The 13,853-nt window shown below is 36.9% G+C and overlaps 1 protein-coding gene across 1 annotated transcript in view; it reads right to left on the bottom strand.

Moving 5' to 3' along the window:
* FAM92A (family with sequence similarity 92 member A) overlaps positions 1-11,881 on the bottom strand; it is a 21,177-nt gene extending 9,296 nt beyond the window's left edge. Inside the window, exons 1-5 of the mRNA XM_026841495.1 lie at positions 11,588-11,881; positions 8,994-9,062; positions 4,379-4,480; positions 2,484-2,489; positions 580-684 (exon numbers count right to left, since the gene is read on the bottom strand). Of these exons, the coding sequence (XP_026697296.1) occupies positions 580-684; positions 2,484-2,489; positions 4,379-4,480; positions 8,994-9,062; positions 11,588-11,881 (576 nt within the window). The remainder of the gene's footprint in view (positions 1-579; positions 685-2,483; positions 2,490-4,378; positions 4,481-8,993; positions 9,063-11,587) is intronic.
* Between the last annotated feature and the right edge of the window lie 1,972 nt (positions 11,882-13,853).

Raw genomic sequence — 13,853 nt, 5'->3', positions numbered from 1 at the left:
CCCCCCCCCAAGTAAAAAAGTATCTCACTTCAGCAATTTTATAATAAAATTTGAGATCACATAATGCAAGTGTTTTTTAGTCGCTATAGTCTTTGGGACTTAAGCTACTTAATGTTTGACATTAAGAGAGAAATGAAAGCTTTGATTACTGGCAGTCACTGAACATTTTTTGCTTTCTGCATCAGCTGCAGCAACCTACACAAATTTCAGAATGGATACATTATTTACTTAACACTATTTCTGTTAGCTTTGCTGATATTAATCCACAAATATCATTCCACTAACAAAGGCTGTATTCTACCAGTAAGGTAGAATACAGCAACTGTTGGAAGTCACAGAGACTAAACAATTGGATACAGGAAAATTCTGAATTCAGTCAACTGTAAGAATAATGAACTGATTTTTTAATTGCAAAGTTAATGATACTTGGATTACGAAATATTCATGAATACCACAAGATTTGTATTGATGTACTTAAGTTAATGCTAAATGTTGCTGGTCTTGCAAAAGAGTAATTACAGTAATTTTATTATGCAAGATGAAATGCAGTGTCATCTACTGAAATGTGAGTACACATACTTTTATGTCCTTTATTTTCTGTTTTTCAAAATTATCAATGGTTTCCTCTAATTGCCGAGTTGTTCGAGTTGCATCCAGTGAAGCTCTCTGCAGTTCACTTTCGGCCTGGTGAAGTAACACAAAGGTGAAATTAGTCCTGTATTTGATACAGATATTTGCTCTACTTGCCATGGAAACATTGAAGCCTGGATTTTCAAAATACTACATATTTGTGTTATACTTTGTGTATTTGTAAATTTGTTTGTAGCTTAATAGACAAATAAAGATGCTTCTTGCACTGTTGTGATTTTGATCTGAAACTTGAAAATTTACTAGCTGCAGCCAGTCAGGAAAGTCCCACTGCCCTAATCCGTTTTCTGTAATAATCACCTGCCAATTCCACAGTTCTGTTCATGGCACAGTGAGTGGGTTCAAGGAATTAACACACCACAAGTGTTTACCCTTCAGAAAACTTATAAAGTGTTGTGGTTTTGGTTTTTTTTTTTTTTTTTTTCCCCTGGTGTAAAGGAGAGGGCAGGAATGCATGGGCCAGAGTGGTGGATGAATGGAAATCCTTTAATTTAATTAAAAAAAATCCTTTATTTTCAAGTGAGGATCAGTCTACTGGGTCTAGAATTAATCTTTTCCAGTGTCATGTGCTGAACCTCATTTTACTAAGCTTTTCTAAATTATTTAAGGAGACAGCAGAGCAGCAGCTGGAACGAAAACTTCTCATTTACATATCTCAACCAGCAAACTAGAGTTAGTATTTTTACTTACAAAAGCATTTCAGGCACTTTATATTACTATAATTTTTATAAAAAACATCTTCAATAGGGCACTGGGAAGGCAACAGACCAACTAATCCATAATGCATAAATACACAGTTTTTCTTATTTTGTTACTACAAAAAGTGTTTTAGATAATTAATTAGATATAACGGTAAACAGTATAAAAATGCACACTACCATTTAAATAAAGATATTGAGGCTATTTTGGTTAAGTAAAGTCTGAGAACTGTGTACTGTTACAAAGTAATGATGTAAAGATGTAAGAGCTTGTACTTGCCTGCAAACTTTGGGTTCTAAACTTAATTTTTTATATTTTTATTTTATATTTTTATTTATATTTTTATTTTATTTTACTGTTGTTATTATACTGTAATTATACTGTTATTACACTGTAATTATAGCCTAGTCAAGACAGTATTTATCTACAGGCTCTGTCAGTATCATCAGGAATCTATTCTGTCCTGGGATTTGGAAGTAGCATGTGGATCAAATAATCATATCCTACAATCAAGACATAGGAGTCTTCTCATTTTTACAACACTGCAACTTAAAATAACTTTTCTTTAAAAAAATGGAAATAGACACCACAGCCTCAGTTCCCATGATCTAGTTTTTAGTGTCATATGTATACGGAAACCTAAGGCATGCTCTGTCACTTCTTTAATTAAGATCTGGTAATCTTATACTACAGGATTATCAGTTTGAAACAATCTCCTTCAAAAATTGGCTTAAAGTCATAAACACAATTCTGCCATTACTGGGCAAACGAAATTTGTAATGATCTTTAGTAGTACATAAGTCACACGTTCATCTCCCTTTCTTGATTTTGCCCAAAACACAGGAGAGAAGCAAGAGTAAGAAAAGGCATTTTGTGCGTTCTCAATTATTACAATAAGTCACTCTCTGTAAATTAAGGCAGTTGTTATGCGTAAGCTGCCATTACACATACAAATACAGTATTTCTATGATAAGCAACCATATCCTCTTAATCCATTTTAAATAGACTGGCCAGATTTTGCACACAGATGCTCTGGAAAAGGAATTTTGTTTGTTGTAGAGTGAAATGTCTAAATTCACAGAACCTGCATAATTTGAACAGTAGCAGTTTGGTATTTTCTCTTCTGAAACACTCACCTGTGACTGGAAATATCAGTAAAGGAAAAGATGGAAAAATAACAGTATTTTTTAAAGTATCTGTTTTCACTTCTACTTTTTAATATCTTGTGAAGTATTTGCCCCAGCTATTAAAAAACTTCTGTATACTTAGAGGGTGCCATTATTATGTTGTCTGAGGATTCCTGCTATAAGACATTACTTACAATTTCTAGTTTTGCTAGAATTCAAGTATCGAGGCCAAAATATTTTAGGATAGGTGTTTGTCTTGGACTGAGAGTTTGCTAATTATTTATTAAAACACCCCCAACACAATCAGACAACCTGGGTAGACCATTTCAGAGGGGAAAAAAAAAAAAGCATATTTATATTTAAAATAATTTGGTAAGGTTTTCTTTCCAAAACTGTACTACCCCCACATTTTATAAGATGGACTTGAAATGTGGGAGTACAGATCCTTTGCTATCTGTGGCCAAAAAGTTGTTGCTGTTGAAACTTCACAGTTGCTCAAGAATAAGGGAGCCAATGCTGGAGCCTAACATCTGTGCTAATGAACATGGTGAAGCCTCTCGCTGACCTGCATACAGCCTCAAAAGTAAATGAACATATTCCTGCTCTCAATACTTTTTATGCATTTTGTGTTAATTAGTTTAAAATGCAAATATGTAGCATTTGGTGCCTTTGGCCATGTACAAAACCAGACTGTAATGAGATTTAATCACTCTTCAGGCAGTTTTAAGTACAGAAAACACGGGTGTTACAAGAAGCTAAGCCACAGAAGGGTATTTGGGAGTACCTTAGCAAAGAGGCAAGAAGAAACAAGCTAGGTACAGGCTATATACCTATGAAATCATCTGGAAATTAGTGCAAGAGGGACAAAAATGGGACCAGTCTCCCTTTGGGGAGAATAACTTACTGTTACCATTTACTCCCTCAATTCTCATGGAAGGGGACTCTGTACCACAGCTCAAGTTCTAACCCTGTGGCTGACACTGTGTGTCTTTATTACATGAGGAATTCTAATGAGTTATTACTTAACTGATTTGATTAATGTTAAATGGTAATTCTTTGGCAGAGACAAAAAAATTTAACTCCTGTGGCACTTGACCATCATGGTAATTTTTGCTCTTTCTGCAGTTCCATGCCCCAGTCACTAGAAAGATCCTAATTTCTGAAATAAAGTTGATGAAATCCTACAAAGAATCGGACTGCTTCACTCCTGAGTCCAATGCTAGAGTGTAATAAAAAATAAATAGCATATTATCATGAACTTAAATGCTGTATCATAATACATAGGCATAAAGGACTGAAGTACGATTGCCTTGATCCCCTTTATTCTGGCATTTCCTAGATTCGAATCGCTTCAGAATTTGAAACTTCAATGAGGTTTTAATGGACATTCTGTGGAGGATTAATTTTTTTCCCTGTGATACAGAATAGTATAGTGGGGAGAGTCACTGGGCTTTTGGAAGGAAGAGTAGTCTGGTTGAGTATTCTACTAACAGAGTACAACTTTTCCTTTCACACTTCATCTCATAGCTGGAGGAAACTCACACCCCATCTACAAGGAAGCACCACTACCAAAATAACAGGGAGAAAACCAGTACAAAACAAAAAATCCACATAAGTAAAAAAGTTGTTTGATTACACTTATTTTCAAAAACCTCCAAATTCCTAGATGCAGTCTATGCCTACCTGTCTTGCATAAACATGTCAAATACTTTATAGTTTCAATCAAAAACGGAGTGACTAACAAAGCAGCTATTGTAAGCTGTAACTCATCATAAAGTTTAAGAAAAGATTCAACATGAACATAGGTAAAGAGCATTCCTCTCTTACTACTTTCTAAACACAATAATTTAATTCCTGAGAAGTTTGAAAAAAAAATTCTTATAGCTACTAGGAATACAGGATACAATAATGTGTCGATCTGAAGGATTCCGCTGACGTGTCTTTTCCAGCTGAGTTAATTGCTTGGCTTCTCTGTTCTTTGCTGTTAAAGTTGCTTTAAGATCATCCTGGAAATAAAATGTTTTAGACATGTTTGAAATAGATGTAGGAAAAGACAAAATTCAGTTTTCTTCATACATGCATTGCCTAGAAAACATGAACAGGACTTCTGCTTTAAACAAAACCAAATTTTACTGATCTTATTCTGTTAAATGATCCTCTGAAAGTGAAGTCAGTGGGGACCAAGAGAGTTTAGCACCTTGTACAACTCAGTAGCACACACTGTAATTTAAAATGTGGGGGGAAAAAAGAAAAACATATTTACAGCTTTTCATGAGAAGTATAGTGGATCTTCAAAAGCTGAGATCCCCAAAGCAGTAAGAAGACAGGCTCATTCCAGGCTTAGCAATGGAATAAAGGTGACATTTAGAAATAAAAAGTGGCATCAAATAAATCAGTAAGAAAAAACCAAAACAGGCAGCAGTCAGTACCAATCAGAAGTTATGAAGAACACAAAACTGCTACAAGAGCTTAAGGTGCCATAGAAAATCCATGGCTGAAAGGGTTAAACTGCCTATTTATATATGCAGTTAGGAACATTTTTAAATACATTTGGAACAAAATGCATCCTAGTAATGATGTAGCTGGAGAAGATGAAACTTACTGATCTAGAAAAGGCAGAAACTGTTGATAAAATACTTCTGCTCCTCCTTTTCAAAGGAGAATTACAATGTACTTCTAGGAAGACTGTGACAATTTAAAAATGTTTACATACCACTCAAATTCTCGTTCATGCTATAAAACTGTGTTTTCCAAATACTTTGGCATACATGGAATCTAAAATTGTCAGTCAGACACTTATCACTCCAATGAACCTGGTATGGGATATGACATTAATTTTGATGGCTCTAATTTAAAGGAGCAGTACCTTAGAACAAGCAGAAATACAGCCCAAAGGAATCAGTCTAACAAAATCTGAGGCAGGAGCTGGGCATGAATTTCAAACCATCATTTCACACAACAAAGACCAGTTCCCATTTATCTACCACTCGGGAACAGAGTGGATTAAAGCTATTAAAAACTATAATCTCGGGAAGTTATCTGTGCTCCCTCCTTGGATTTCAGAATTTTTAACATGGTTGTAGGTCTCCTTCACCCAGACATGCAACCAAGAACATCTCAAAGTTCTGTGATCCTATGACCAGATCACTAGTCAATGACAAGCAAAAGTGTGCCAGGTTTCAGAGTGCTCTGTTTCTTCAATAATGGGTCTGTATGTGAGGTCAGGATCAAACCACACAGTTTCTTCCTTGTTTCTATCCTTACTTTGTTTATATGTCCTTATGCATATGACTCATTTTGCTGCAGAGCTGGTTTCTGGTAACAAGAACAACTTCCCATCAAAACTAATTTTGCTGCTGTTCTTTCAAAAGGGAATTTACATCACCTTTAAGGCCATCTGAAAGACAGCTGGAAAGGGCTTTCTCCTTTATGAAAACCATGTGGCTGCAAGAAAAGCAGTAATATAAAAAAAGTTATAATTTAGATTTTAAAATATAAAGCAAAGGTGGAGAAAAAGAAGAGAAAAACACATTTATTTTTGCCACAGAACAAAGCAGTATTGTCTCCAATGGTCACAGCTGCGTGTTTAGTGTTACTTAATGAGTGAGCCCTGTTAACAGCACTGGCTTTCTAGGCCCGTTTAAAACAGTCAGATAGATTTAATCCCGTGGCTGAAAGGGTTCTGACTTTCATGCAAAGTATACTTGAGGAGGCTAAGGAAACTACTAGAGTTACCATTATAAAATTCAGACTTTTCTTTCTAGGACATAGTGACCTTGGAAATACCTCCAGGGACTGTACTGTTCCCTTTCTCTACCTCTGTTCTCTGTAGTAACACCAGCTATCAAACTTCTCTGCTAGCCAAAGCCTGACAAAGATTTGGTGCTATTGTGGCTATAGTGGTGGAGCTATCAATGAGTTCTGGATGTACAAAGATAGGGCACAGTTACATAGTTTCTCTAGGATGCTGAAAAACTGAAAAGGGTGCAGAAAAACAACCCCACATTAAAAAAATATTCAAAAGCTGGGGAAAATGCCATTATGGTGAAAGAATGACAGCCTACATTATTAGCTAACTGAAAAGAATGAAAAATTGGTTTTACTAGCATCTAAATGCCTTCATCCAGAAAAAACCAGCATCACAGAGCTCTTTAATCTCAGTGGAACATATAACAAGAACCAAAGATTAGATGAAGTCTTTCATTTAAAACAAAACACCACAAACTAACCACTACCACAGACTGTCCTACATTCCCCTCCACTATCTTCAGAAGAAGTTTTAATATGTTTTTGGAAAACATGTTTTAATTATATCCAAGGAGAAATGGAATATAATAGCCAGAGAGATAAAGAACAGGTACAGAGAATATGAAATTATTCATAGTCCCTCTGGCTGTAAACTATAAATTTAAGAACTCTGGTCAGCCATGTAATTTCAAACCACACAGAAGTACAGCTACAGTCCATCCACCAGACAATGAGCTGGCAGATCCTCACCACTGTACTGTTACCTGCTTTAGTCACTGAAGTTATTAAAGCAAACCAATCCTTTCTTCTGCAGGTGGATCACCTTGGTTTTATGATGTCCCGTTTTATATGAAGAAAAGGAACCAGGAACAGAGTTGCCAAAAAGCAGAAAGTGAAGATTGATATGTAAACAATGAAACAGAAAGAAATTCTAAAATCCTGCATTTAAACTGCATTACAGACTAGAATATTATCCTAGCTTCCACTGAAGCTGCCAAATCCTTTCCCAGAGAGCTACTCAGCATAGTAAGCCAGGACATGTAAATGAAACAATTTTATTGCATTAGCAGTTAAAGGACAACACTGTTCTGACTGACCTGGGCCTCTTAAAAAGCATTTACTATCACAGGACATTGATGTCTTACCCCACCGAAACAGCAAGAGTTCTTTTTAGATACAGCACAAAAATAGTTTGTGTACACCCTGGAACAGATCCAACAAGTAGCAGTGAGAACATACCCTTTATAAAAAGTGCTATAATGACATATTCTGCCTGGTTTTACTTAATCATCTAATGTAGTTACAGGTAAAGCAGTCTTAAAACTAGCACCCTGTGCTAGCTTTACATGAGTGACAAAACTTCCTTTTTCACTAAAAACATCCCAGTGTTTAGAGATGATAACTGAAGACCAAACAGTTTAAGTTTTAACCAAGGTTTATGGTAACAGGCAGGGGGGAAAAAACCCCAAACATAAAATCATTTAGTGGCCCACATCTTTAGCAAAGTCTCTGTTAGTTCAAGATACGGTGATAGAATTAGTTGATCCCATCTACAGTTTAAGAATGTTCTTGTACTCCTCACTGTAGCTAAGATAAACATTGCGTAATGCTTTCTGGCATTCTGAAAGGCAAAGACAAAAGGAAATGACATTCACTGTTGCAACAGACAACCTGGCTTCAGTTGCTTCGGTCCTCAGCACGGCTATCCGAGGCAAAGCACCCTCAATGCTTCGAAAGCCCCAAGCACTGCGATAGTGCTCTGGTCTCCTCAGGGGTGCTATTGCCAGAAACACATGAAACTTGTCTTCCACCCTCAACATTTATATCCTAGAGAATACTCAGGCAGTTCTAGGTCTTAAAATTGGTTTCAGAGTGACTATTAAGGTACCAAATTCTAGGATACAGGCTCTATAGTCTACAACTCTGCTAAGGACTACAATATGTAGTACTAAAGTGCAGCATGCATTTCCTTCCTAATTGTTTCTCTAACAACCCTGTGAGCTAGCTGTGCAGCAACTTCCACACACTGTACTCTGTTCTACACAGTATTGAAAAGATACAAGAACAAAAACATAAGAAAAACGGTAGTTTGAGTTTACAGGATTAAAGTATCCTCTAAATATGCAAGTATTATGAAGAACTACTTTCAACTAGTATCTGCTTATTAAAATTTACTTGCTCAAGCTTATCCCTCCCAGAGGAAAGAAATTTAAAGATATTTTGTGGGAATATTTCAAACCTCTGTATACACTGTTTCCAGAATACAGTGAATGAAAGACCTCAGTTTTTTGTGTATCTTTGAGGACTTTGCAGGACAGAGTGGGATTCCGGCCACTACCTATCGATCAGTTTCAGAAAGTCTCTTCTACATTATGAACTTCAATGTAGAACATAATTTTAAGTTAGAAAAGCTGTTAAAGGCAGCACATAGATGACTAAGAGCCAAAAGCATTACAAGCAATTCACCTTTTGGAACTCTGAATAATGACATTATTTATAAAGAAAAGCATCCTGAATGTGCACTATTCACGCTATCCGCAATGCTTTTTTTCAGCTTGTGCTCCAAGAGTCTGAATACACTTGTCTTCACATCCAAGCTTTTTCCTCCAACATAGATATATAGCTTCAATTCAGATGTATTACTATATAATTTAGTTAGACTGATTACTGCAATATCAAAAATCAGAACCACCTCCCCATAAAGTAGAAGTTTTCAACCGCGTGGCCAGAACACCAAAACGTAGCTTGTGGGAAAACAAATGTTTAACCTACCCTTTTAAGCTTCACAATGGTCCCGTAACTTTTCAGAGGTTCAACAACCTTGGCTTCAAGCCTGTCAACCTACAAAAGAAATCACAAGGTCACTAAAATCATCTACATCTATGGTGTGCAGAAACCGTAAACAATTTACTAGTGACTCATCTTATTAGCCCATATATGCTGAAAATATAATGGGATGGAGGTTTTAAAAATACTGCAAAGCCCAAAGTGAATTAAATTAACCAGTAAATAATCTGTATTTTGAGGAACTCAAGCTGATTTCTAGTGGAATTTCTTTTTCCTCATTGGTAATATAGCAGGATAAATGAAACACGCAGAGTCTAACAACTGAGTACTAAATACATCAAACACTGCATCTTGGAGATCTGTAGCTTTCTATGTAAAGTTAAAGATCGGTGTATTTGCTCTACACTTGTTGACAGATTTATGGACTAAGCCCTCATTGCTGTCAAACATACTGTATGAAATGCAACACTTATGTTCTTAAAAATAATGGAAACTGTATTGGAAGTACTGAAAATATTAAAAATACCAACAACAGGTTGTTTAAAATGCAAGAATGCTCTCATAGATGAGTGCATCTGAATTTTTGTTTCAGTTCTCCTAGTTAGAAAAACAGCTACCTATGGGTCAGACAGGCAAAAGGATAAGACCTGCCTGCTTGTCAGAATTGACAATACTGCCCAAGTGGCCCCAGCATAAGCTGCCAATGACTTCGGACCATTAAGTTGTCTGGCCCATTGCTGTTACATCCAAATTAGGACAAGGTGCATACCTCTACTAGGAAGGGGCAGATAATCACACTCCTCTATAAACTGGCTGTCACCAATCAGCCAAATCTATGCCAACTGAGCGAACACTTTACTACACTCTACCAGTGCACTGTCAAACAATTTCACTTAAACTACCAATAGCATAGAATGAAACAGGGGCTCTAAATGAAGCACATGATATACCAAATAACCTGCCTGTCTTGCTTGCTCACCCTTTCACATGTTGTGGAAGTACCTCACACCTCACCATTTATATATCTAGCAGTTCAGCTGAAGACCAGAAACTGATAACCCTTATAAGCTAATTTTGTCTTGCCCACATTGCCACTATGTATGAAAACCGTTAAGTAACCTGATGCCAGAAGAAATAAGTCTGAGGTTATATATTTGGTTTTCATGAGCAAAAGAGAACTTGATTTAAAGGCTAAAAGCTTCTCTTTTCCTTTGCTTCTTCTGCCGTTTCTCCTTCAAAGGTCTGTGGTGGTTTGGACCTAGTCATGGTAGGAGGATGTAGGCCATGTGTCAATTTTTAAAAACATATTTAAAAAATCTAAAGAAACAAAACTCAAGTCATTACATAGGTACCTCAAAATTACAGATTCACAATTTAAAGGTGAAAATGGACAGAGAGATCATGCAGTCTGACTTCACATATACCTTTGGCCATAACATAAATTTAACCTATTAACACAGGAATAAATTGCTATTACATCAATTGAAGCATAAGGAGCTATGTATGGCTCAGCTGGAACCAGATGCATAAGAGCTTATGAAAAAAAAAAAAAAAATCACACTATCCACACCCTTGGATTTCTTACTACTTCTTAAAAATCTGGCCCTAAATACATTGGTAAAGATCCATACATATTTCTTGTTTTTCCAAACCTCTACTTAGTAGACCAGATACATCATAGATTAACTTCTTTTAAAAGGTTTTCTTTTACTACTTCGTTAATATAGAAAGATGACTTGCAGTGCTTTTTCTAAAAACAAAACCGACAGCCCTGTCTGAAAACATCAAGAATGTCAACTACTTTAGTCTCTTTTTTCAATTACAATGGTACTTTTCAAATCTATAAATGGGAATTTTCTATGCCCTACTTAAAGAATAGATATGTACTCCAAAGACTAGTTTTAGTGAACTAATTTATCTTTTCTTAAATCTCAGCATCTGGAATTCTGGATCATGTTTCAGTTTGACAGGCCCCACACATAGATGTGTAAGTGACATAAACACCTTTCTTTACACTCTCATTCATCTAGCAGAAACGTGATTATATTGTCACACATGGTCCAAATCAGGTTTGTACTTTTACCGTTGAGCTACAGACTTACAAAATCTGGAGTGGTCCCCAACAGCACTTCAGAGGGGCTGTCAGCACCCACTGAAGGACTCTAGTTGTATGCTCTTCCATACTGCTAACAGACTCAGCAAAAGGAAAATGACTGATTTTACCTCAGCTGCTGCTAGACAACTCAAGTCACCAAACTAAAGAACACTTTATTAACCATAAATCATAATCCAAAGCCTAAGACCAATAAAAAGACTTGTTGCGTCTCAAATTCTGTGAGTGCTCATATGGATAGTTTCACTGACTTCAACAGGACTAATCAGAGAGTTTTCACTAAAGTTACCAGCAGAGTAAACAATGCTTCTGCAGCCTACTCTGCTCTGCCACTAATACTATTTAAAAGTGTTTTCTCCTATGTTTCTCTCGTGATTGCAGAGTATATCTTTTCCCTTTTAAATCACAGATAAGTAACTGAAAAGTTCAGATGGCAAACACAACATGTACAGCTTTAATTTTGTACCTCTGCCTGGCGATAATCCTGAAGTCTGGAAAATTCATCTGCAAAGTTTTTCAGTCCAACTTTTAAGTTTGGTGTCTCTGTGGCTGCATATGCATATATTTCATTTACTAGAAGATCTGCTTTGTCTCGTAGTCTGGCAGTTTTACGTACATATCCAGCAAATATTTGGCACAATTCACCAAAATGTTTTTCCACATTTGAAACAGCATCTTGTATTTGTCTAGTCTGATTGTCCCTGGATACCAAAAAAAAAAAAAGTGAAAAATAAGAAGGGAACAAAAGTTTACAACACATATGGAGGAAAAACTACATAATTATACTATTAATATTTTATACATGATTTGTGCATCTCATGTCAGTGCAAAAGTGAAATCTATTTCTAAAAAGATAATGTTGCAACAGTCTGATGTCATGTGCCCTTATTTACAAATGAGTAACAAACAAAGAAGAAAAGCAGGATTTATACTTAAAAATAAAGATCCAGTAGAGGAAAACGCAAATCACAAAAAATCAGCTCAGAAGTTTTCCTCCTGTGGTTAAGCAAAAGATCACTATTACTGTTGGTATTCATTACTAACATAGTGGTAACACCTGCAGGTCTCAAACAAGTCTGGGTCATAGATACCTGCAGGAGCCTGCAATTTAAACAGACAAGTCAATGGTTGGAGAAATTAGGAAGTAGAGGGAAAATCTGTAAAGGTATTAAATGCTCTTTAAATTGTGAACAGATACCAAACTGCTCCTGGCCAGCACTACAGAGGATAAATATCCCTGTGAATCAGAGAAGAAAAGTGAATGGACACAAGCACAGAGGTAGAAACTCTAAAAACACAGAAAGTACATTCATCACAGCAACAAACTATTTTCTTTTGAATTATATTAGCTTTTTTATTTGAACCAAATGCCTGTATGTTTTAGTATTAATGACTGAGATAAGTAATTCTGATTTATTAGTTCATATATTTCACTTGATACTCTGCTTTCCTATTCCTACATCATTTGATGGTCTTGCTTTAGTTATGCTTCAGTAATACTATTAAACCAAATCAGTGTTGGTGAATTCATGACAGTTGTTGCTGACCTGAGTGAATCAACTCCATGACAATTTAGCTAATAGTAACTACCAGATAGTGGGTCCTAAGAAGTCTCTGGGGCCTATAGGAGGTGATTCATGTAAAGTGCTGGAATGGTCAGCAAGAGAATTCACTCATACCACTGTCCTGGTGAAGACAGAAACAAAAAACTTCCTTCATATCTTTAAGCTTTTTCAACTCCAAATGCTGACCAAAATTTAAACATTGACTTAATATCAGGACATGTGAAAATCAGAAAAACTGGAAGAAATCCAGTACAGTACTTAAAGACTAAACATCAATGCTGTCAATTCAAATCAAGAACATCTTTCTTCAGGAACGCTTTAGAAAAAAATATTTCAGGCCAAAATTCTGCTACAAGGAAAAACCCGGTTGTGTTGCTTTATGGCAAGAAGTCTAGAAGACTGTTCAAGAGATTTTGATCAAAGAAAAAATAATTCCAAGTTGTTCAGTCTCCAGGACCTGCTTGAGCACAGAACCGCGTGAATAGGCAAGGTTTCACTCAGTAAGTGGGAAAGTAAGAATCTCATTTAAGTCTTAATAAAGTTGTTTTTCAAAATGAATACTATCATCTGACAAAATCTTCAGTAAAAGGTACATATTTTCTATTTTACTGGTAGGTCTTCATGTCAGAAAGTGTTCCTCTCCCAGGAGGAAGCCTCAAGCACGTTTCTTCACCCACTTTACAATTTTGATCTCATAGTATTTCCTATGCAAATAGTATTTAATTTTGGAACATGAAACAGTACATTTTCTTAGATGGGGGTGTGAAAAGTTTGTATTTTTCCCCTCCTAATTACTTGTGACCGCGTAGAGGCGCCCACAAAATGATCAGCGAGAGGCCCGATTAGATCGGCAAGTCTTTACGTCACCTCTGCATAGCCCACCGAGCCTAGAAAAGTTCTGCGGCCTCCACTTGAGGAAATCAGAGGCGGGTCCCCTACTCCTGGGGAGGCTAGCTGCCCTAAGGGGGACCGGGCCCGCATCGCCTGCAGCCCCCGCCGCCGCTCCCTGGGCGGGTACCCTGGCTGGAGCAGGGCCTGCTCCCTTGCCCGGCAAGGCCAGGCGAGGCGGCCAGCCCCCGCCGCGCCGGCCCTCCGGGGCCAGACACAGACCCGCAACAAGCACCGAGGCGGCGGCACCCCGGGGCTCCCTCGGTCCTTCACCGCCCC

Source organism: Athene cunicularia (genome assembly GCF_003259725.1).
Source record: "Athene cunicularia isolate RWA chromosome 2 unlocalized genomic scaffold, athCun1 chr2_part1, whole genome shotgun sequence".
In the NCBI taxonomy this organism is placed as follows: domain Eukaryota; kingdom Metazoa; phylum Chordata; class Aves; order Strigiformes; family Strigidae; genus Athene; species Athene cunicularia.
The sequence above is the reverse complement of the archived record's forward strand: the minus strand, read 5'-3'. Positions and strand labels throughout refer to the sequence as shown.